We start from the raw sequence: 23297 nt of genomic DNA, 5'->3' as shown, positions 1-23297 counted from the left end.
AAAATGCCTGGAATGTTAATAGAAAGTACTTCTGGAAGGAAAACGTGGTTGTTGTTTCCTTCCCTTGAAAATTGTTCACTGAAAGGGACGTTGTTGATTTATGGTGCCTTCTGTCTGTCTTTCCAGAACTCCAGTGCAGATCATCGGGTTCGACTGGACCTTGGGCTTTGGGACAAATTCAGTGAACTTGCAACGAAGTGCATTATTAAAATAGTGGAATTTGCAAAGCGATTGCCAGGCTTTACAAGTTTGACCATTGCAGACCAAATAACTCTACTCAAAGCAGCCTGCCTGGATATACTGGTATGTATTTTTAACATCATTGTTCTCCTACTAATGCCTTTTCTATTCTTCTTTTTACTATAATCGACAGGAAGAGGGGATGAAATACGGCCCTGACCTTATTGTTGTAAAATTGAACTTTCTGGGTAGTCTGGTGTGGTCAGAAGATGACTCCAGCACACCTACAAAGATGTGTTTTGGGGATGAGCATACTTCTCAAAATAAGTCCTTACACTTTGTGGTTTTCAGTAAAAAGGGCACATTTTGGTATTGTGGCATGTGTAACTTTGGAAAATTTTCTTTACTGTTAACACTGAAGAGAGACCTGTTTCTCCTTCCTTCCTTCCTTCTTCATCCTTTCTTCTCCCTCTGCATAATCCTATACATAAAGGATGCCTGAAGAGACAGTCCACTGTATAATGATTTAGGAATGTGCTATACCTGTCGTCATGAGGGAATTTAAGGAACAAGACACAGAATTAGTGTTTTTCACATTTTAGAGGGGAAGCTGATGTGCCTGGAGCCTGTCAGATGCAAGCCTCTGGCACTCATATCTCCCTGCTTTCTCCAGTGCTGCAGATATCTGTGGAAGTGGCCAATGTAACGGACTCAGTACAGATTTTAGCTAAATGTAATTTAATTTTAAATAGGCAAACTACAACCTGCAGGAGGGAGCTGTGCAGGTGGGCTGGGAGTTTTTCTCCAAACCTTGCCTTGCCACTATGTCAAGGCAAGCTGTCTTCCCTCCCTTTGTCTCCAGTTGTTTCTGTCATGCTGACCTTCAGAGGAGCCCTCTGGGATCTCAGCATTTCTTTATCGAGACCTTAGAGGTCTTCAGGCTTTTAGTGGCAAATATGCTTCGTATTATTCGTTGTAGCAATAACTTGCAGTAAAATGTTCAATGTAAATACATTTAAAATGTTTCATTCTGGGCACAAACCTTCAGATCCTCATTGAGAGAAGCATGGCCAGTCTAGAGACGCATTGTAGGGTGGCTACTGTAGCTATATTTTTTGTCACGACACAGGAGTTTGAACTAAGGAAGCTGCAGTTGAAGTAATTAATCTTGGAATTTCTAAAAGTGCATTGCTTCAAACAGGATCATGTTGAGGAGGACGTTAACTGCTGTGACCTTTTCCTCTTGTTTTGTCAAAAGCTGTTTGGAAGAATCGCATCAAGAGGACATTGATGAAGGAGGAAGAGGGGTAGGAGAGGGGAAGGGGTATCATTCTTTGGCCTATAGAAAAAGGGAAGGTTGAGGTTGCCCTGCCGTGCTTGAGAGTCACCTCTTGTTGTTCCCTTAATCCAGGCACTCATTCAGACTCAGCCATCCCATTGTTACTGAGAGTGTCCCTTGGTGGGGCAGGGCCATTTGTTACCAATTGCACGCCTGTCATCACCAGCTCTGTCCTGATCAGATTCTGTTACCTTCCCCTTACACAAGAGGCAGATGGTGATCAAAAAACTGCAGCGTTGCCTCCAGTGTGTTCTGACAGCAGTAGGGAATGGGAACTGCTTTGTGCTGTGCTGCTGCAGCCCGTAATAAATAGTTAATAGAGAAACTACACAAAAAATGTGGGGAGGAGCCAGGATATGGCAAGAATCTGCACATCTAAATGTTTTACCCCTAAAACTTCAGCCTTTAAGCTGCCATCCTGTTTGTTTGTGCCATGCCCTGGCTCCATATCTGCTGGATAACAAATACCCTAATTCCATAATCCTGCAAGCTCCTGGTGCTCTTTGTTGGGGTGGGCAGTGGGAGCTTGCCCTGGGAACATGCACAGCCCATGTTGCACAGGGTCCTTGCAGCAGCTCCACTCAGTGCTGCCACTGCCAACACTGGCTCAAAAATTGAGGGGACCCTTTTTGGTAGGAGATTTTTCTGAGGTGCCTTGATAAAGGCACTTTGATCGAAGTGATTAAATAAAAACCTACTTGCCAGATTAAAAAAAAAGAGAATGAAGCAGGTGGTAAATGGTGACTTTATTTCAACTAATTAATGGGTAGAAAAGTTGATTCTTTAATACAAGTAATTGTATTTAAATTGTGGCTATTGGCAACCTTCAGGCTTTAGTTATAAACTTTACTGAGGCCTGTCACCATCATTCCAGATCACCTGCTCGTTCTGTTTTTTATTTTTCACAAAGCCAGAGAAGGTGACAACATGCAAGTGAGCAGGGCATAGCGAGCACCATAGGAGCCCGCAGCTGGGAGGAGCTGAGGTTTTTCCAAACCTAGGAACAGATACAGCTTGGCAAATAGTCCTAACTTTCATGTGTGACATTTACACAAATTTTATGTGCCTATTTTATGTGCTGCTTAAAAAGAAAATGGGATAATTACCATGACACAGTAATGCGTAGTGTGCCTGTGAAATGCTGTATCCATTAAACCCGCATCACCTGCACATAATTGGAATTGCAGTGCTACTCTCTATCTTTATTTAAGCTGAACATCAGTACTGGAGCAGTTTTAATAGCACATATTTCCCCCCTGCAACAAGCCAGTTGTCCTACTTAGGTGTGTTTCTTTCTGTTGTGCCTTGAGATGCAGGGCGAGCTCTGTTGCCCCTCCTGCTGCACAGAGCACCCAGTGGCTGCAGTGTGAGCTCTGCTGAGCAGGGCGTGAGCCTCAGCAGTGCCCTCATGATCCTGCTGCTCTGCCATGCCCTGGACGTGGTCCCAGAGCTGCAGCACGTGGGAGGAGCAGCATGGGGCTCCCAAGTGGGGTGGCCAGGCTTCCCTGCCAGCAGGACCCTGGCTTCATTGCCTGCCTGCCCTTCAGCACCAGCTGTGGATAGTCTTAAGCATTTATAGACCCTGCCAAGGTCTCTGCTCAATTAGTTCCTGTGGCTGTGGATGCTTAAGCCCCTCTTAACAGGCTGACAAAGGAAATGGTGCCAGGAGCTCAGTAAACTCTGATGGGTATGGGCCAAAGAATTGTTTTATGTACAAACACTAACTCTGGAAGGGAAAAAACATCAAGCTTCCTGAGGCAGCTTGAGGCACCAACTGAGGATCATGGAATTTATATTTTGTCTGATGCCAAAAGTTTTAGGGATAAATATTACTAAAATTCAGTCAATAACCCTTGTAAAAGTGAGTGCTTCTGTCTGCTGGTACACTGGCCCAGCAGCAGCCAAGCATCCCCAGCCTCGCTGAGCTTTGGCAAGACAAATATGGAAAGAATCCAGAGTCCAGTCTGTCTTAAATCCAGTGGGTAAAAACCTGAGAAGTCCTTGAATGCTAATCCTTAATGATGTAATTTTTGCTTTCTGTTGTAAGTCCCTGTGCGTTAATGCCAGGCAGGAATTTTGTATCCAGAACAAGCTGTGCTGACAGGGTTTGGCAGTGCCATGGGGCATCATTGCTTCAGAATCACCTGCCTGGGTTTCTCCTCTCAAGGAACTGTTCAGCCAGCTGAGGCAGCTAGTGTCTAACAACAGGATTTCTTATAAAAAATAGGCCCACCTTGCCCTACCTGATCTGTTTAAAATGAGTAACAATTCTGTGGTAGGAACAATGTCATAAATGCAACTTTCTGCCTGACTTTGGTTTTATGCCTCTGGTAGGGTTTTTGCTTTGCACTTTATGACAGGCTCATAAGAATCCCTAATGCTTTAATATATAAATAGTCCTTAAAACAAGGGGCCCTTTAATAATGAGGAAAAAACGTATTTATGGCTGTAAGTGGCATTTAAGAGCAGGGTGACAACTAAAATACTTGGCTTGGTTGCAAAATCTAAACAACATTGAGGACATTAGGAGTTCAGCTTAAAATGGAGAAAGATACCGTGATTTCTTATTTTGAAGTGCTGATGTTTCCCATATGTTCTTCAGTGAACATGAGCTTGAAATCAGCTTTACTTTGACACTGGAAATTTGCCCAAGAACAGTTTAGCAACGATCAGCAATATCCATGGCGTTTCACAGATCTTGATGAAGGACAGAAATTAAAAATAAAAAAAAAAAGAAAAAGTAAAAAAAGAAAAACACCATTTGAAATGATCTGTCTTGGAGTTTAATAACAGCATGTTGTGGGATAATGTCAAAGGAATGCAGAGGAAACCTGAGACCTGATTGCTGCAGTCAAGTTAAGTGCATTGCTGAAAACACATAGTTGATCTTCAGCCGTGCCAGTGCCCAGCGGAGCTGCTGCAGGCTCCTCCAGTTGACAGCTGGTGCAGCACTTGGGGTACAAAGGCCTGAAGGCTGCCTTTATCAAAAACCTGTCCTACTTGCTGCCTAAGCCTGGAAGTAGCTAAATCCTACACAACTTTATGTTTTAATTATAAATTTTGCAGGGCCCCTGCAGGCCCCTTTCTGTGCATGCACACAGGAGCTGTCTTGAGGCTGAGTAACCTGACCCCAAATCTGTTCCCAGTGAGGATCCAGCCTGGAAGTTCTTCCTCTTCTTTAGCCCTGGGGGTCTCTTTGCTGAGCACTCCTGGCATGCACCCCCATACACAGTGGGGCTCGTGGCACGGGGGAACAAGCACAGGAGGCTTTGCTGCGAGGCAGCCAGCAGCCTGGTGTATGGTGGCAGGTGTGTGTTCAGCCTCTGGGCTGTTGGGGAAGATCACTCCAGGGCACCCCAGTCCCTCTGGGCAGAGATCTCTGTGGCAGCTGGTGCCCAGACCTGCCCTCTGAGGGAGGATCTGGGGATCCATATCTGCCAGCCCTGCTTGGGCAGCTGCTGGGTAAGCTGCAGGCAGCCTGGGGATATACCACAGCATTGCCCAATTAAGCTCCCAATCCTGCTCTACTAATTTGTTGGGAAGGGAGTCCTGAGGCTGTGGAGGGAGGAACTCTCCTTGCTAAGGCTTACCAATTGAAATAGCACTGGAGTCAAAGGGGCTGCCTTTCTCCCTGGCTGAGCTAAGGGAAAAGCAGTACCAGGTAAGAAGTACAGAACCTTGTTCCTGCCTAAGTTGGATACCTGATCTTCAGCCATGCACCCTTACTGGAAGGCAGCTGCTGTCTGTGCAGGCCTTGGGTGGGAAGTGCTGCACCCCAGTTCCTCTTGCATGCCATTAGAGAAGTGAACCAAGCAGCTCTTGGGTGTCACAGTAAATGTGTAGCTTTTGAATCTTTGTTTTCTTGAACACCAGACATTCTCCATGTTTCTTCTCTTTTCTATACAATCTTTTAATGATTTAAAAGAGCAACCCATTGTGAACTTCAGGGGAGAGCACAGCCAGTGGTTACTGGCAGTTCTGAATGTGGTAAAGGTGCTGCCTCTTACTGACAGGGTGCTGTGTTTTATAATGTTAATTTTTTCTAATGATCCTGAACAATACATTGGCTACTACATAAAACCTAACAACCAGCAAACTTTCAAGATGACATACATTATGGGGAATTCGTGGTCACTGAGGAATTAATGTGCCTTGTGTTTGTATTTGTGCCCCTCTTGGTCGTTGATATAGGTAATTTCAAGAATTTACCCTAATTCAGGGCTAAGGCAACAATGTCAAACATGCCTGTCCAACCACACAAAGCTTCAGTGCTTCTATGTATACACAGAATGTGAGATAAGATTATTGCTGAGATAGAAAATAGTTTTAGAACCATCCGCAGAAATACACCCTATTAAGTTTCTTGCCAGGGAACTGAAGAAAAGAAATAAAAGCTTCCCTATAGGTGTCTTACAGACCTTGTTCTCCTCATTCTCCTCCCTGCTTCTTTGGAGCAGTGTTGCCAAACAAAGATGGAAGTGGGAGAACCAAGCCCAGACTGGTCAGCTGCCATATGCTGGGGCCTCTGACTCAGAGCCTCAGCAGCTATAGGAGTAATTGAATTCTCCCAGTGCTCTCTTATATTCATGTAAATCTTTTTTGTTGTATCTTTAAAACCAAGTAGGATGGGAAATAAATACAGTCAGGCCCTGAAAAAACACAGCTGTAGTCTTAGCTCAGCTAATCAGCCTGACTTCAGCAGGGTCTTAGTTCAGTTTAATTTCAGCGTAAGCCCTCTCCCACCTCTGATTATTTTAAACACTAAGCATTGATATATAGAACAGGAATATGTCAGCATGATGGACGTCTCTTTTATTTGGTCCTTAAGGCGGTGCTCATTACTTGCAGCAGTACAAATGATCCTGTGCCACAGAGAGTCTGTGATGGGACGCACGCCGGGCGCTCAGCACACACTCCTCCCTCTGCACCTCCGCTGTGACAGCGCTCCTGACGCTGCCCTTACCCCGAGGCATTCACTAACGAAACGTGCGGCATCCTCGGTGTTTTATTCATGCGTTTTGCATTCCTCCGTGCCCAGTCAGAGGTGTGAATCCCCGTCCTCCCCTCGAAGGCTCTTTCATCTGGGGTCAGCACTGGGTGGCTGTCGGCACACAGGCGAACTTGCCAAAGCCAACACAGCCTGGGCGTGCGCAGCAATGAGCGACAGTGTCACAGCTTTGCACCAGGCAGGCAGGGGCTGCCGCCGCTGGGGCTGCGCAGGGGGCAGCGCCAGAGCCTGCAGGAGGGCTGGGAGCCAGCGGGCTGGCGAGGAGGCTCGGTGTTACAGCACACAGAAGTAACAACCACCACAAAAAAAGAAAAGCTCCTCAGACCACTGGCCAGGCTGCCAGCAGTAGTGTGTGCTGCCATTTGGAGGTGCAAAGTTTGATATTCTGCTGGGTGTAGACTCCCAGGCTGACAAGGTGAGCAGTGCTCCAAGGAGACCTTACCTGCCTCTGCTGGGGAGATGGAGGGCATTGTCCCCATAGCAATGTATGCCTGTGTGCTCTTGCAGAAGAAGGAAGGCAGCCCAAAATTCTGCCTCTTCAGCAGCTCACAGCTGTCCACACTCATTCCCACAAGGTTCCACAGACTAAAATTGTCCTTGCCAAAGACACAACCCAGGGAAGTGCTGCCGTGAGAAAGTAATCCCCAAAATCAGTGAGATATGCCTTTGTTCAAAGAGGTGAGATGCTTTCAGGATCTTGTTGGATCAGATCAGCAGTTCATCTGATCAGTTACATTTCATAGCTAGGTGTGGGTGACAGACTATTGAAAGACCCGTTTTTGTAGATATCACTGTAATATTGGTGAACTGAGTTGTGAGTATTGCTCTGAAGTTTTGATTATTTCATAACTAGGGGGAAATTTCTGTTCTTAGGTTTGTGCTACAAGGAGTACACATAGTCAATAGAGTATATTTATGTTGTACCTGAGAGTTTTTGTGCTGCTAGGACTGCACAAACTGGGTTTTGTTTTCAGATTGTTCTGACATGGCCAAGTACTGAAGTTCCATGGAGTCATTTACCTCTCCAAGAAAATGCAACAAACCTCTCATGGATTAAATTCCTCAGATTCCATTTTTCTTTTTTTTTTTTTCCCACAGATCCTTAGAATTTGCACAAGATACACACCAGAACAAGACACCATGACCTTTTCAGATGGCCTTACCCTAAACCGAACTCAGATGCACAATGCCGGATTTGGCCCGCTGACTGATCTCGTGTTCACATTTGCCAACCAGCTCCTGCCTTTGGAAATGGATGATACAGAAACAGGTCTCCTTAGTGCCATCTGCCTAATCTGTGGAGGTATTGTACACCATGAACTCTAATGCATTTCAAAAGGACAGGCATGATAATGTCTTCATTTATGTTCTACTTGTTTTGCTTTACTTAAACATATAATATGTATATATATATTTGTAACAGTATTATATAAGCTACTTAATGCTAAAGGTTTGTTTTCCACTGGTGATAGTTACTGGTTTTAATTCTGATAATTTGAAAAAAAAAAAAATTACTGGAATCATTCTGTCAAGCAACCAGTCCTATTGTTTGCCTGACAAAGGGCATTGAGGTACCTCACAGAATGGTTGGAGTCAGGAGGGACCTCTGGAGATCAGATCCTGCTGTGTTTTTGCTAAGCAGTGTATAGGTACCTGCATGAATGAGCTTTCTTACAGCAAGATGCCCCATTACACAGCTTTTATTCATAAATATAATTGTGTGCATCTGCATTGGTTTCAGTCATGTGGAAGCCATTGCTGATAACTTTGTTTAGCCAAAAAAAAAAGTTATGCTACCAAACTGGGGTTGAAATGAGCTCAAAAAGGTGATTGTCAATTAAAATCATAGGCTTAAAATAAAAAAGTGAAGTCTCAGATAATGTCCAAAATCATCTGTAAATTTCTGTTGGTTTAATCACTTGGTCCCTGTTCTCCTTAGCAAAATCTGGATTAGCAATAGAAACACACCTTGTTTACCTGGGTCATTTTGTTGAAACACAAACTGAGTGCTACAAGTGAGTGTTTGAAACACAAGATTCAGTCTTAGATGGCAGTGGCCCTTTAGTACAAAATCATTCCGATTTTATGTGTCTCTAACCCTAACCCATTAAAAGCATTGATGGGCTCCTAGAATACCATTGATATGTAACTGCTGTGTCCTGGTGCAGAGGGGTGGCATTTGTTGTCACTCAAGCCAGCGCTGCCATCTGCTGACTCCTGATGGTAACTCACTTTACTATAGTAGTGGTAACAAAAAATAGCTGTAACCTCTATGAGTACCTGGGTAGCCTATCAGTGACACATATAAAATTAATACCAAAATATTGTTTGCAGCAAGGTGTTCTCCCCTTAAAGAGGGAGGTACAAGAGCAAACTGGAAATTCTCGACCACCCAAATGACAAACCATTCCAGTCACCAAGGAAAAAAAAATATTCCAATTTTCAGAAAGCCATGGTTTATCCTCTTCCTATGGAACGCTCACTACAGAGCGTGCATTGTTTAGTGGAGAATGAAATTCATGGAGTTCTAATCAAGAACACAGAGGAGATTCTGTGATTTGGAGTTTATTTTAAAAAATAAATGTTTAAAACATAAATATTTAAAATCATATGAGTGATATGATACTTTTCTACAGATCGCCAGGACCTTGAAGAACCAATGAAAGTGGATAAGCTTCAGGAACCCCTGCTTGAAGCACTAAAGATTTATATCCGAAAGAGACGACCCAACAAGCCTCACATGTTCCCAAAGATCTTAATGAAAATCACAGATCTTCGTAGCATCAGTGCAAAAGGTACATTTTCTCCCAATAACTCAGCAGGAGTGGCAGTGCTGCATTTCACAAGAACTGGCCTTGACACCTGGGTTGTTATTTTTTTAACACATCTAAGAAAGGTCCTTGTGACCTTACTCTTCCCAGTTTCTTTACATAATTCCTTGAAATTTGTTTTAATTTAAATGTGCTTGGTGTGCCCCATTCTCCATGCAACTGACAGTGAAAAAGATGTAGGTGCAAGTGGCTTAGCAAATCATTAACATGAAGTCTTTGTTAGTCATTTTAGGACAAGAAAGACATTTGTTAATGTTTACTAGGAGGTTCAGATCAACATGTGTTTTGTATCATCAATGGCTTTTAAAAACAGTCTGGCTATAGACTGCAGAAAAAACTTGTACAATCAAAATTCACCTAAACTGTGGTCTGAGGTATTGGAGATTTGGAACTGATTTGATGCAGCATTTTGCAGATTCAGCCCCTCTAATCCAAACTAACCATACCTAAACATGGATCAGTTTTAACATTTTATGCAGTCTTGTATGTGCTGGATCGATCCTGTGCAATTTGTAGTCTAAGCACTGTTACACATTCTCTAAAGCACAGGTGTAGCTGAATGCTTTCATTTTATCAGAACAGGTTCCCTGATGTACCAGTCTGAAAATAGAGAGTCTGAAGTGCAACAATTCTTATTCTTATGGTGGCTGATGCAGTTTCATCTTAATCTGCTTACTCAGCAACACATTTGCAGCCCGATAGATAAGCAGGCACATGAGCTTGTAGGTACAGGTACCTGTGTAGGTTGGATCTGTACTTTTGGGAAGATTACCAATTTCATTTGACATGGTTTGGGGGAAGACTCAGGGGAAAAAAAAAACCCAGTAGTTAATTCACTCAACTAAATACATTTGTTTTAAATTTAAACCTTAACTGCTCCACTTCAAATAATATAAATCCAAGTTAAAAGATTAAGTTGTAACTATCTTTATAAAAATAAGTGAGCTATTTAATTGGATTTATTAGAACGAAAAGAAGTAACTTGGAAGGGAAACACCAGAGCTGGAAGCAAAAGTATCCTAAAAAGGAACCATTTACCAGGTTATCTAAAGCTTGCAGTTTACCCTCAAGTAAAACAAGCTCCATCCAACTGAATCTACAAAATAAACTTAGAGCAGTATTGAGCTATAAAAGCATTTAGGGGAGCCCTTTTGTTCCACTGTTTGTGAGAAATCCACTTCCCTCCTTCTTTACTAGAGCCTTCCTGCTCCTCAAGAGCACAACTCCTCATATTCAATTCACAAGAAAGGCTTCTTTTCATTCTGACATGAGTGTTTAACTTTAATTATATCATTAATGTTTCATAGTAGAACTAAATCATACCAAAGGGTGGTGATGTCCTGGAGGGGTGGGGGTGTCTTGAGTTTCATTTGGAAAGATGTACATTAGACGATAATGACTTTGGATGGTACCTGATCTCTGAAAGAGAACACCAAAGAAAGCATGAATCTGGAACACTGAGAGTGTCTCCTTTTGGCATTAGAAGTATTGTAACTAAAGGGTGAAGTGTTTGTGGGACTGAAGCTAGACAGTTCTGAGCCCTTCTCATCTTCCGAATTCTCTTATCCCCTGATTAAATTGGAAGTTTGAAAAACCTGAAAAATTTCTATGACTCTCCACTCAATGAGCACACAAACACTTCACTGCACCAGACATAACAGTGCAAAGCAGGTGTTTAACATGGCCAAATTGAGTTCATCAGCACAGCTCTGACAATAGTTTGTTTTCAGAGAAGCTCTCAGCATCATTCTGCATTAATATCTTTCCCATTATAGTAAAGAGACTTTTAAGTCAGCATTCACTTGGAAAGTCAGTCATTGCCTTTGTAGATGATTTTTGGATGCTCCTCATGTAAGGCATAAACACTTAAATGCTCCCTTCCAGTCTGGAGTGAGTAGTGTTCTCTCCAGCATGTCCCTTGCAGCAGCATGCATAAGCAGAGTATTTCCAAAGGATCACTCTTCTGGAATGGTTCTTCAAAAACCAAACTATTATCTCTGTAATTTTTTTTTTCCCCAGTGTCCAGCAGAGCCTTGGCTGCTGTGTCTGTGCTGTGTCCCTGCCTGCTGACCACACACTGAGACTGTGTGTTGGGCTTTTTTTCCTCCCTAAACCAGTTGTTGTGGGCTCCCAGTCTGAGTGGTCAGGATTGATGCAGTAATTTTGTTTAATCCTGTGTGCACTCACCGGCCTGTTACACAGAGCTGAGCAGTGCTCAGGGCTCCTGCACGCTTTGGTGGTTCATTAGCACAAGACAGGATGCCTGAAGAGTACAGAAGGCAACTTCCCCCCAAAAAAGTATCTTTTTTGCCTGAATGTGTTCTTTTATAAAGTGTTTGTTAAATTCTGTGTCTTATTTCACAGATTTTTCTATGGGAAGGAAACATTTTGACTTCGATCTCTTGCAGGATTTATCTCACCTATTTAACATAGACAGAAATTTTGTCATTCTTTGCAGAACCAGTAGAGAATAAAGACTAAATGTTATTCCAGTTTATAAAGACATCTACATGACCACAGCCTAATTTAATTTTTCAGTATTTTAATGCCATTTTGGATCCTTCTTTAAAAAAAAGGCAGCTCATCCAATTTACTTGTATTGCAATATCAGTTGCTATGTCATAGGTTTGAATTAATTTGTTAAGGAGCACTCACCTAACTCCTCCTTCTTGAACTGCATGAACTTGCATACTTTTGTGTGCAAGAAGTATAGAAGGAGTCAGCAAAACTATTTACAAAATACACCCTGAAATTACTCCTGTAGTGCTAACAGAAAGGAAATAGTATGAATCATGCTCATGGGAAGGATTTTGTGTTTTCTTTTTAAAGGTGCAGAACGTGTCATTACATTGAAAATGGAAATTCCTGGATCCATGCCACCTCTTATTCAGGAAATGTTGGAGAACTCTGAAGGACATGAACCACTGACACCAACCTCAAATGGAAATACTGCAGAACACAGTCCCAGTATCTCACCTAGTTCAGTGGATAACAGCAGTGTCAGTCAATCCCCTATGGTGGAATAAGACATTTTCCAGCTACTTCAGACATTCCTAATACCTTATGTACAGGGATGAAAAGCAAGAAAAACATTTTTACTGCTGCTTAGTTTCTGGACTTAATATATATCTATATATGTATATATATATAGATAAACTCAACAAGGACCAAGAAATTTTCATATGTATCGATATATACTCCTTGCTGTTTAAACTCTTAAAACTAGAAAATGCAAACTTTTGAAACTCTAAATCAGCCATTTCATGCAAAAAAAAAAAAAAAAATAGTTAAGCTTCTGTTTTCTTCTCTGAACACTCAATATTGCATGGTGACAAGACAGATCTCAGTCTTCAAATTCTGGTTGCATTTCTGATGACTTTGTACATACAAATGTATGGCTGTACTCTCCATACTGGATGTTTGGTGCTTTCCTTTTGTCTCTCATACCTAAAACGATCAAGACACCAACCATAGGACATGGACTACTGTACACATCCAGAGAAGGAAGTTGAAAGGACCGTCTGATTTAGTTGAAATACGAAAATTTGTCCTTGCTGCCCTCAGTTTGCATCTCCTTCCTTGTAAAAAGTATACAAAATGTCACTGCCCCAGCAGAAGAGGTATCAGTATCAGCATTAACTGCCAGATCAGTTATTCAGATGTCATTTGTTCCACTGTTAATGTCACTTTAAAGTTTAAAGAAGTGGTTTCTTAGCTGGCTGGTGACCTAGCTCCACAATTACCTGCTCCATTTCGACAGCAATGCTATAGCCTCCAAGGCAGAAACACTTTTCAGTGTTACCATGTTTTTGTTTACTTGTTCACAAGCCATTAGGGAAACTTCATGGGATGATAACCAGCAGACTCACTTACAGCTTTTGAATCGCTGAGTCCAGGGTATTTCCTTAAGAATCAACTGCCAGGAATCAGCTGGGCTTTCCAGCCTTCCCGGTGCTAAGGAAGTGCAGCTAGGACTTCCAGAAACACAAGGAGAGAATCTGCCTTCTTGGCCTTGTTAAATCACCATGAAGCAGAGTGAAAACTGTGGTAGAATGGTTAACAGATTTAAAGTGTCAGTTTCTTAGGTTTCATTTAAAGCACTAGTGGATTTTTTTTTTTATATATTCTAGCAAGTCTGTGATGTACTTTCACTGGCTCTGTTTGTACATTGAGATTGTTTAACAATGCTTTCTATGTTCATATACTGTTTACCTTTTTCCATGGAGTCTCCTGGCAAAGAATAAAATATATTTATTTTAAAAATCGTGTAGAAGTAGTCCCTCTAGCCCAAGTTTATACAAACACACACACACAGAGTAGTTTTCCATTTTTTAATGTTTAAACTTCATTTCAAAAAGCAGGTTTGCTGTTTGCAACCATGACAATTAAAATGTGCTTTAGCACAGCTGTCTAGAACATCTCTACAAGCCAGTCAGACAAATACATGACATTTCAATGAGTAAAAAAGAGCATAAAACTGTAGGTGTAAGAACAAAATGTTAAAATGCCTACACACAATAATAAAAACCATCAATTACATTATCACATAAAATAAGTCAAATGTACAAAAGTTTGCAACAGAGGGGACAAAAGGACAACACAAGATACTTGTTGGAAAACATTTTTTGTGCTCTTTGGGCACTTAATTAAACATATCAAAATCATCATCTTCATCAGACTCTGCAAAATATTTCACTTCTTTTCTAGCCCGGCCTGTCCGTGGCTTTGGGGCGGTTTCGGAGGCAAAGCCTGACTGGAAGATTTCCACATCAGAATCCTGGTCAAAAGTGGCCTTCTTGGATTTCTTTGGAAAAGAAAAGACAAACCAGTTGTGATGTTTTGTACACTTTCCATTTTAATATTCAGAATTGAAAAAAACCTCTCTAGCATTCAATTGCTAATGCCACTTCAGACCCCATAACCACATTAGCAACTTATAATAAGAACTTAACTTTTATGTAAAGTAATCCATGAAGTTCTTTTTACAAGGAGAAGACAGCACAGATGGAACTGACCTTGCTTGGTGTGGACTTGGGTGTTTTCTTCCCAGGGTTGTATTCACCTTCATTTTCTGAACCAGATGCTTTCCTTTTCTTTGCCCCTCGGCCTTTTCCTAAGTTAGAGATTATGAATTAACTTTGGTTTTAAACTCCAAACTTCATCAAACTGAAAGACTCCCTAGTGAAGTTACTTTAGTATGTCTACATGTTAAGTTCAAACCCAGTTTACTACTCAAGCTTCTTCACAACAGGAGTATAACAGTCTTTTTTATTTTCCAAGTTTTAAATCTTTTCTACTTCTTCCACAGTCACCATTCACCCTGACAGCTCAAGCTGTCAGTTCAAGACAGGGACAAACTTCATGAGATCAGACAACTTCCACACTGCTGAAGAGCTACAAGTCCTTGGTGAGCTTCTGCACTATTACACAGCATTAATTCACCATTATTATTTAGTAAATTTACTCTTAACCTCAACCATCAACACTAGTGCATCCCTTAATAGACTCATCCAATCACACTACTTGCTGTGCTGTCCTGTGAGGACTCAGAGAACTGGGATAGTGCTATTTACTACAATTACTACCAGAATTTTACTGGCTTGGAAAGAGTTGAGATCAAAGGAAACGAGTAGTATCCAGCTCAATGGAAGAGGGTGTGTGGGGGGTGCAGCTATTAAATGCATTCCCAACAGTGAAGGTCAGATAAAAAGTCCACACATTGTTTGCCAAAAAGTCAGTACACTGTGTTTGTCTCAGGGAAGGCTGAGCCATGTAACAGTGATCAATGTACTCATAACTCAGCGTGGTTCTTAGAAGAACTGTGAGCCCTGTGCTCCAGAGAGCCCAGCTGTGACTCCTACCTTTGGGTGCTGCCGTCTTCTTTGGAATGCCGAATTCTGAATCTGAATCAGAGTTCACAGTTTCCACCTTCTTGGCCTTGGGAGCTCTTTTAGGTTTAGGGGGCGCATCTAGTTTTGCTGTTGGAAGTTAAAAGATACTAAATAAATTCACATATTGGTTCACATATTGGTTAATTGTACTAGATACTCCAGCTATAGCACAAATGGCAGACATTAAAATGTGATGAGTGATTTCTGCACTTGGGGAAATGATACTTCAGCTTTTATGCTAGAACTGTGTGGAATAAACAGGATGCCCCGAGAAGGACTGGTGCACTCAGTAAATTCCAGTGTCCTTGGCTGAATACTGTTTCATTTTTTGAGTACACATAGGTTACTTGTAGCTAAAGCAGCAACAGAAGTCCTCCAGGTTGGATACTTTGTCCGTGTCTGGATACATTACAGTGTTTACAAATCCAGCTGCTTGTGAAGTTTTTGCCTTCAGGGTGGCATGACTGGGGTATAGCTTTCCCCTGGATTACTGCAGGAGTTTGAGAGGTGGTGCTTCTGTCTCTGTGACACTGCTTTCTGTCAATCTCAGCAAAAAGGAACTTCAGAAAATGCAGAAAGAAGAGGAAGGGAACATTCTGCATTTCCTGGAGAATTTCAATCAGTGCTACACAACTAATCTGCCTGTCCTTAAGATGGTCATGGGAATGTTCCCAACAGTGGGTGTCAAGGGATACTCATGGAACCATTTAGGACAGAAAAGACCCTTAAGATCATCAGGTCGTGTTCTACAGGCTTACAGATGACTGAGTTTTGCAGAAACCTCGGATACACACCTGACCAACCCTCTACCAGCCACAGATGCCTCAAACAGACACATGTATTAATGCTCCAGACACCAGGAATGTGGATGTTTGTGAGAACTCGAATTTCATTTATGGGATCACAGTGGGAATGTGTTTGGAGAACAAGAGTGTCTCCACAAGCATTTTGGTTATGATGCCTTGAACTGCAGAAAGAGAGGTATGACACACTGCCAAAGACACTGGGTTTGTTCTTCCCTGGAAACAGAGCCTGATATCACTGGGTAACTCCTGTGAAGTCTGTCCAAGGGACAGAAAACCTCTTAACTGTTTTATGTGGTGGCTAAAGGAATAGTGTGCAGAACACTGACTTCCCTCTGTACTAAATGCAGGGGAATTCTCATCTGCTACTTTAACTTACACCCCTAATGGCTGCACAGGTGTGAAGGATCTCTTGACAGCAACTTGATGGCAAATCAGCTCAGCCAAGCTCTCCACTAGGTAGCATGACAGGAAACAGAGTGTGCAGCACAATCACTGTACACAGGCTCTCACAAAGCTCAAGTTTTTGGCAGGAAGTCCAGGTATGGCATCAGTCCCACAGGTGATGCAAAGAGTACATCTCACTGCTAGAATCTCAGCAGCTGGGCTGTTCAAGGCTGTTCAAGCTGAGCAGCTGCTTATCAAGAGTAAGCCTGCTTTTCAAATTTCCCTTAGGCTTTACTATAAAGCCCTAAAACCACAGACAGCTCAAATGGTCATGGAAAAGTTCAACTGTCTCTTGATCCTCTGTAGTGAACAGCAGAGGTCAAGAGATTTCATCCCAAATTGATCGGAGTCTGAAGTCACAGAAAATCAAACAACTCTGGAACAATCGTTTCAGCCACACACAATAAGCACTCCCAGTGTGAGGGTGAGTGGGTGGAATATTACATTACCAGAAAATGGGTTCTGAGGAGGCTGCTGCCAAGTCCATGAAGATGGACTTAGAATCAAAGAGACTACAAAAAGAGTAACCAGATGACCAATGAACTAAACCTTCTGGGTTGTCACTGGACTGTCCAGCTGTGATCATGAAAGTGTGGTCATGTCTGATCTGGGCAAAAAAGAAGAGAAGAGATGAAAACTGGTGAAAGAAACCTGTCATGTTGCCATGCACTGAGGAGAGTGCCCCTAAGGCAACTCTGAAGGCAAAAATTTAACTCTTGCTTGAAAGAGAGCCTGCTTTGTGCATGCAGAGGTTAATCAGAACCTCAGAAACAGATCACAGCTGTATTTTAAGGTTTCAGGTTGGGCTAATGACAACTCACCATGTCCAGACCCTCAAAACACATAGAGGGAGAAAGATTGAATATTAAATTGCATCCATGCGTGGCTACTGCATACAGAGTTCTCTCTTGCATTTGCTCCAGCACAGAAATTCAATATTAAAGACTACCCTATTAGAGATCAGCTATTTCTGCATACAATCTTCATTTCCTGTACTATAGAACTCTATCAACAACTGGAAGTGTTTGAGAAGTATTCAGGCATTCACTGATTTGAACTCTTAAAAAATTAGAGTGGACACAGTGCATCAAGAAATAGATTAGAAATAGGGAGGCAATGGGGGAAAGGATGAAAAGATGCTGCAGTTCACCTTTTCCTGATATAGAAAACAATAAATTTTTTCCTAATTTTTAAAACAGTAAGTTAACTATGGTAACTGGCTGCTTTCTTGTCAATCTCCTCGAGGTACCTTTTTTACAGAAGAATTAATACATTAAGTTCAGCTGCAAGTTGGTCAAAAGCAGTTTTAAAAAACAACGGAAAAACCATGGAAAAAATGCTGCAAGATGACAGTTCCAAAAACTGACTAAGAATTGAAAGAATTTATACCTCTGAAGTCTGAGGAGAGTCTCAGAGATCCTCTGTTTCAAGAGGAAAAAGTGATAGCCTTCTAAGCTGGTTTTGGCTGGGGCAGAGTTCATTTTGTTCATTGCAGGTGGCATGGGACTGTGTTTGTGTTTGGGCTGGAGATGATGTTGACATCAGGGATATTTTGTTGCTGCTGACACAGAGTCAAGGCCTTTCCTGCTTCTCACACCAGGGAGGGGCTGGGGGTGCACAAGGAGTTGTGAGAGGACAGTCTAGAGAGCTGTCTCCCACTGACCCAAGGGATATTCCACACCTCCTGGTGTCATGCTCTACTTATCCTCTGAAGCTAAAAACCTCCCATTAGTTAAACTAATTGAAGGCTGAACACCACCTCCCAACATGGAAGGTATTAAGTTCTGACAATACAAAATAGCCAGTGGAAAGAAACAAATTAATACTATTAAGGAGCTGGAGAAAGTTCATACCCTATTGCTCAATTTCACTGTGTTCAAAATAAATGAAAGGAGGTCCCACTTTGAAGAGTGAAGAGACAATGCAAAGGTGAAGATGATGACTTCAAACAAAAGGATTGGCTTCCAGGCCAATTCTATACATACCCTTTTTAGCAGCTACTGTTTTACTTGGAATTTTCTCTGTTTGTTTTGGGGCAAAAGATGATGAGAAAACAGGAGCAGAATCCTCATCATCACTGTCCAATTTTGTTGTATCTACAATCACAGAGTAAGTTTAGAATAAGATTCATTCATGGCATATATTAATTACATCCATATTAATTACAGTAAAAATTAATCTCAAGAAAGTGTTTGTGATGCTACAGCTATGGATGTAGTGTGACTTCCTTACCTATGATACAAGCTTTCTTCCTCTAAAGACCAGAAAATCCTTCACTTTTCCTCTTTTTAAAGGGGAAGGATGTAGACATCCTTTTACTGTAACTACTGTGTCAAGTTTGTGTATACCACTGCCCAAAACAGCCAATTAATAGTTGCTATAAAAATTAAATGGAACTATGAAAACAAGCTCACCATCATCCATCTTCTGAGAATAAGATGGAAAAGAGAAGATGTTCCCAAAATCTTGATTTTTCTTGGCTTGAGATGTTTTTCTACTTACAAGCAAAAAAAAAAAAAAAAAAAAAAGGAATTATGAGTTACATTAAGCACAGACTGAAGTATGTGGACATTGTAATATTCATGTAAAAGTTAAATCCTGTTTTAACATTTCCAGCATTTTTGTATCTGCTTGCATCCAGTCAAGAACTCCCAGCATTTAAAATTAACATAATACCATTTTTTTCAATAGTTCTCTGTTCCAGACAGGCACAAGACAGAAAACAGAGAATCTTTAAAAATGCAGTTTAACAGATGATATTACAGACAGTGTATCATAACTATTTTTATATATTATTATATTATTTTTTAAAATATTGAGTCACCCCTGCATAGGTCAGTTGCAAGGCTGAGATAATATACACTTGAATTCCTCCACATTTTATTTTTCATGGTGCATGTAGAGCAATAATAGGCTGACATTTCTCAGTTTTGTTCAGACACTTCTGCATTGAAAAAACTATTAATAAAGAAATCCTGCTGAGTTACAGTACTTACTCTGGAGATGGCTTTGATTTGGCTGGGGAGAAGTCATACTCATCTTTCTCTAAGCTGTCTGAGGGAACAAACTCATCCTCTCTGTCATTTGTAACTGGAGAGGATTTTACTTTGAGCTCATCCAAATCGTTGTTGTTGTTGGCATCATCGTCGTCGTCGGCATCATCTTCTTCTTCTGAGAAGTCAAAAGTGTACTTGGGCCTCTCAGCTGAGAAAATCACACATGTACACAATTCAGGAGAGTTGTTTATAAGACAGATACATACACAAATCAAAGTGGAAGTCAGTGAACAATCCCTGCCTCAAAGTACACAAGACGAAAGGGTGCTGGATAATAAATTTGTTTCAGTCTGGAAGAATAAAGGGCTGAAAAGAATAAAGGATAATTTAGATGTTAGCAAACATCCAACACCTCTTGTGGTTTGCTCAGACACCTTCAGCTAAGGGCATTAGAGTAATTGTGCATCAGTACTTTTAAGAAATGAGACTCCTTCACTTACAATTGAAGTTTTCTTGAATCTACCCTTTGAACATTCTTCCTGATTTTCCAGAAACTCTGTGGGGGTTTTTTAAACCATCAAATATTTATACATTTTCCAAATTTTCAGTCTTGGTTTTCATGGAGAGTGCAGAATTTTTTGATAATTTTTTACTTGCCTTTTAGGCCTTACTTGGCAGTATAATTTTATTAGTTTTTTTTGGTTTTTTTTCTTTTAAGAATATTGTCTTGTCTGTTTCTAGCACAATTCACTAGTTTTGTGAGTAATTTCTATTCTAGTGTTTAAAACAGGGGATAAGATTTCTGATCCAAGTTACAAAAATCTTTCATAACAAATTCCTGATCTTGACATTAAGAGTATTCTTTACACAGTGAAGAAAACATAATGCAAGCTATCTGTAGGAAATAAAGTCCTAAAGGAAGGCTATTGTCAAAGGAAAATGTGGGTTTGTAGTTGAAACTTTCAGTCACAATACACAATTCACAAAATGCTGGGTACCTGCAGCTCTCCTAAGCAGAGAGTCTCTTGGAATAATCACAGGCTCATTTTCTTCTAAATCGCTTTCAGACTTGGATTCATCATCTGACCATGGGTTTCGTTTCTTCACTTTTTTTGCACTGGATTTTGTAGATGATGGTGTCCTTCTTACCCTGGCACCTTCCAAAAGCAAAAGCACTTACAATCAGGTAAAAAAATATTTTCACATTTTCTAATTTTTACAAATTTAGCACAAATGTTCATCTTAAAAAGTTCTCTTTTAAACCTTGTAAATTTTCTTCTCCTTCCTGAAGGAAGATTTAACATGAAATTACTTCACACAGAACCTGATAGGCTGCTGCCAAAAAAATTTGTTTAATGACTGAGAAACATAAAGTCTCTAGTTTTATCTCCTCTGCCATCAAACCTATGTTTTTTTAAAGGTTGCTAGAGTTTTCCAGGAAAACAACATGCAGTTTTCCATTATTCAGGGAACATGATCAGAAACAGTTATTGGAAAAATACAACAAACATGGGAAGCTGAGGTTATCCTATTGTGGGGGGGTAAAAATGTGGTCAGGCAATTGCAGGGCAAGCTCAGATCAAGCTGGGCTAGTTTGCCCTGGCTCAACACTGGCTGTGGGAGATTTGAGCTGCACATAAACAAGTCAGTCATAACTGCACTTAGAGAATCTTCTCAGATAATTATTTCTGCAAACATGGTTTTTTGGTTTTTTTTTTTCTGAAAAAAATAAACCCCCTCACACTTAAACCTTCTCTTCTGTCTCCAGCTCTCTTTTTTTGTTGCTGCCTCCCTGTTACAGTGTATTTCTCAAACAGCAATAATAAATTCCCACTAGTAGAGGAAATGGAGAAGTGAACGTTGGTCATCTGCCAAGCCACAGCACCCATAACTTTCTAAAAGTCAGAATGACTGAATATGCCAATAAAAAACCACATTTATTTAATCAAGTTCTACAATCTATACGATTACTCAGACTGAGGGGCAGAAGGTGACTGCCCTGTCCTTCAATATCAAAGAGCACACAAGCTAGACATTTCAGTTTGCAAAGAATTAGCCTTATTATGTAAAAATAATCTATTTTTCTATACACAAATTTGAAGATTTAGACCCCTCCCAAAAATTCAAATGTAGAAAATGTAAGATCCATCACCCTCAGGAAAGTAGCTGACATAAAGGAATTTCAGCAGAGTACTTTCAAATATTTCATTTTAGGGAAGGAAACCAAATGTAATAGTGATTATTGTACTGTATTTCCCTTCTCACACTGTGTTAAAAATGCATTTCATGCCCAGTAAATACACAACTAAGGTTAACTATGGCTGTGCAAGGGTCTTACCAGGCTCCTTCTTCTCTCTCTTGGGTTTAGGGGTTTTAGCTGCTGCAGCTGATGCATTCAATGAGTCATCCCCACCACCCTCAGCTGGCACACCACCAAACTCTTCATCAAATTCCATTTTTATTGCTAGAGAATCAGTTTCACCCTAAAATTACAAAATAAAGTAATTTACACAGTTATATTTCAAGATCGAACTGGAATAGTTTTGCAGAAGATAATAAATGAATGCAGACCAGTATATTGACATTTGTTGAATAGTTTTGGAAAGAAGTTATCTCAATAAAAACATTTGAACAATAACCAGTCTCAAGAGGATTGCAAATGTGAAAGAAATCCTGTAAAAATTTCTTATCATTAGGTCAGCAAAACAATACAAATACTGGCAATCTGGATTTATGCTACTGGAGTAGAAAAATACACCAGTTATATAATAAATAATTTAACTGTAGCAGTCATTTTGGTTTACCTTTTTCTTTTTCAGCAATTTCCTGCTGGCATCAGCCTTCATGGCAGATGTAATCTGTGGAACTATTCTTCTGCCAAATGGTGATGGCATGGTCTCTTCCAGCTGGAGTTTCTTCATCTTGGGTTTACCAACTTTGCCTTTTATTGGTTTGCCAACCATGCCAGCCAGAACATCTTCTCTTTCCTGTGCTTCTACTTTCTAACAAACAAGGGGAGGCAGGAGGGGGGAAACACATTATTTTTTAATGAGGACAAAGTGGAATGTGATGATTACTTAAGATTCAGCTCCTTTTTACATAAAGCATAAGGCTCCCCTTAATTCTCACTTGAACTGGAATACAATTTTCCGTTCTAAAAAAGTGACCACTTAATCTTGATAAATTCATTACCTTCTAGAAGTAAAAACTACACTTTCATTCAAGGATAAATACAAACTTTTGGACACTATTAGACTGAAAAATCTTTATTCTATCAAGTCTCTATTCTGCAAGTATTTCTCTGGTACTATAGTAAATTTCCATCATTTCAGCATTTAACTTAAAAATTTGGTTTCAAAGTGTGTCACTTCAAAAAATTGCACCAGCCCTTTTCAGACAACATGGAAAGCTGAGGTTCAACAGGTTATTCACCAAAGGGACTTTATCTTTTTTCAAGTATTACTGAGGAGCAAACTAAGGGGCCCTCATATAGTATTTGTACTCTACACACTTAATTCCTGAATGAACAGTTTTGAATTTGGTAATATTTACTGCCTCACAAAAAATTAGACCATGTAGAATTACTGTAATTATTACCATTACAGTTACTACTCACAGGTTTTTGTAACATCTGAAAACGAACTTTCTCCTGGTTATTTTTCTTTAACATCACTGACTTGGAAAAAACATTAAACTGGATAGATGCAAGAAACAATCCCTAAGAAACACTCAGATATCCAATATTGATTTCCCAGTTACCATTATATTGTGAAATGTACCCACTTTTGATTCAAAATGTAGT

General features: G+C 40.6%; 2 protein-coding genes across 9 annotated transcripts in view; one reads left to right on the top strand and one right to left on the bottom strand.

Moving 5' to 3' along the window:
* RARB (retinoic acid receptor beta) overlaps positions 1–13610 on the top strand; it is a 316522-nt gene extending 302912 nt beyond the window's left edge. For all 5 annotated transcript variants that reach the window (XM_056486007.1, XM_056486006.1, XM_056486008.1 and 2 more), the window contains 4 exons: positions 127–303; positions 7626–7830; positions 9164–9322; positions 12188–13610. In XM_056486007.1, the coding sequence (XP_056341982.1) occupies positions 127–303; positions 7626–7830; positions 9164–9322; positions 12188–12384 (738 nt within the window). In that variant the 3' untranslated portion in view covers positions 12385–13610. The remainder of the gene's footprint in view (positions 1–126; positions 304–7625; positions 7831–9163; positions 9323–12187) is intronic.
* A 65-nt stretch (positions 13611–13675) lies between these two features.
* Positions 13676–23297, bottom strand: part of TOP2B (DNA topoisomerase II beta) — a 60396-nt gene continuing 50774 nt past the window's right edge. The window contains exons 28-36 of one of the 4 annotated variants that reach the window (XM_056486002.1): positions 22300–22497; positions 21834–21978; positions 20494–20652; positions 19496–19703; positions 18914–18996; positions 18485–18595; positions 15220–15336; positions 14374–14471; positions 13676–14162 (exon numbers count right to left, since the gene is read on the bottom strand). In XM_056486002.1, coding sequence (XP_056341977.1) covers positions 14001–14162; positions 14374–14471; positions 15220–15336; positions 18485–18595; positions 18914–18996; positions 19496–19703; positions 20494–20652; positions 21834–21978; positions 22300–22497 — 1281 coding nt within the window. In that variant the 3' untranslated portion in view covers positions 13676–14000. The remainder of the gene's footprint in view (positions 14163–14373; positions 14472–15219; positions 15337–18484; positions 18596–18913; positions 18997–19495; positions 19704–20493; positions 20653–21833; positions 21979–22299; positions 22498–23297) is intronic. The other 3 variants (XM_056486003.1, XM_056486004.1, XM_056486005.1) reach the window with 3 other exon arrangements.

The sequence above is a fragment of the Oenanthe melanoleuca genome, chromosome 2, assembly GCF_029582105.1.
Source record: "Oenanthe melanoleuca isolate GR-GAL-2019-014 chromosome 2, OMel1.0, whole genome shotgun sequence".
NCBI classification, from domain to species: Eukaryota; Metazoa; Chordata; class Aves; order Passeriformes; family Muscicapidae; genus Oenanthe; species Oenanthe melanoleuca.
This window is presented reverse-complemented; position numbering and strand designations above follow the sequence as displayed.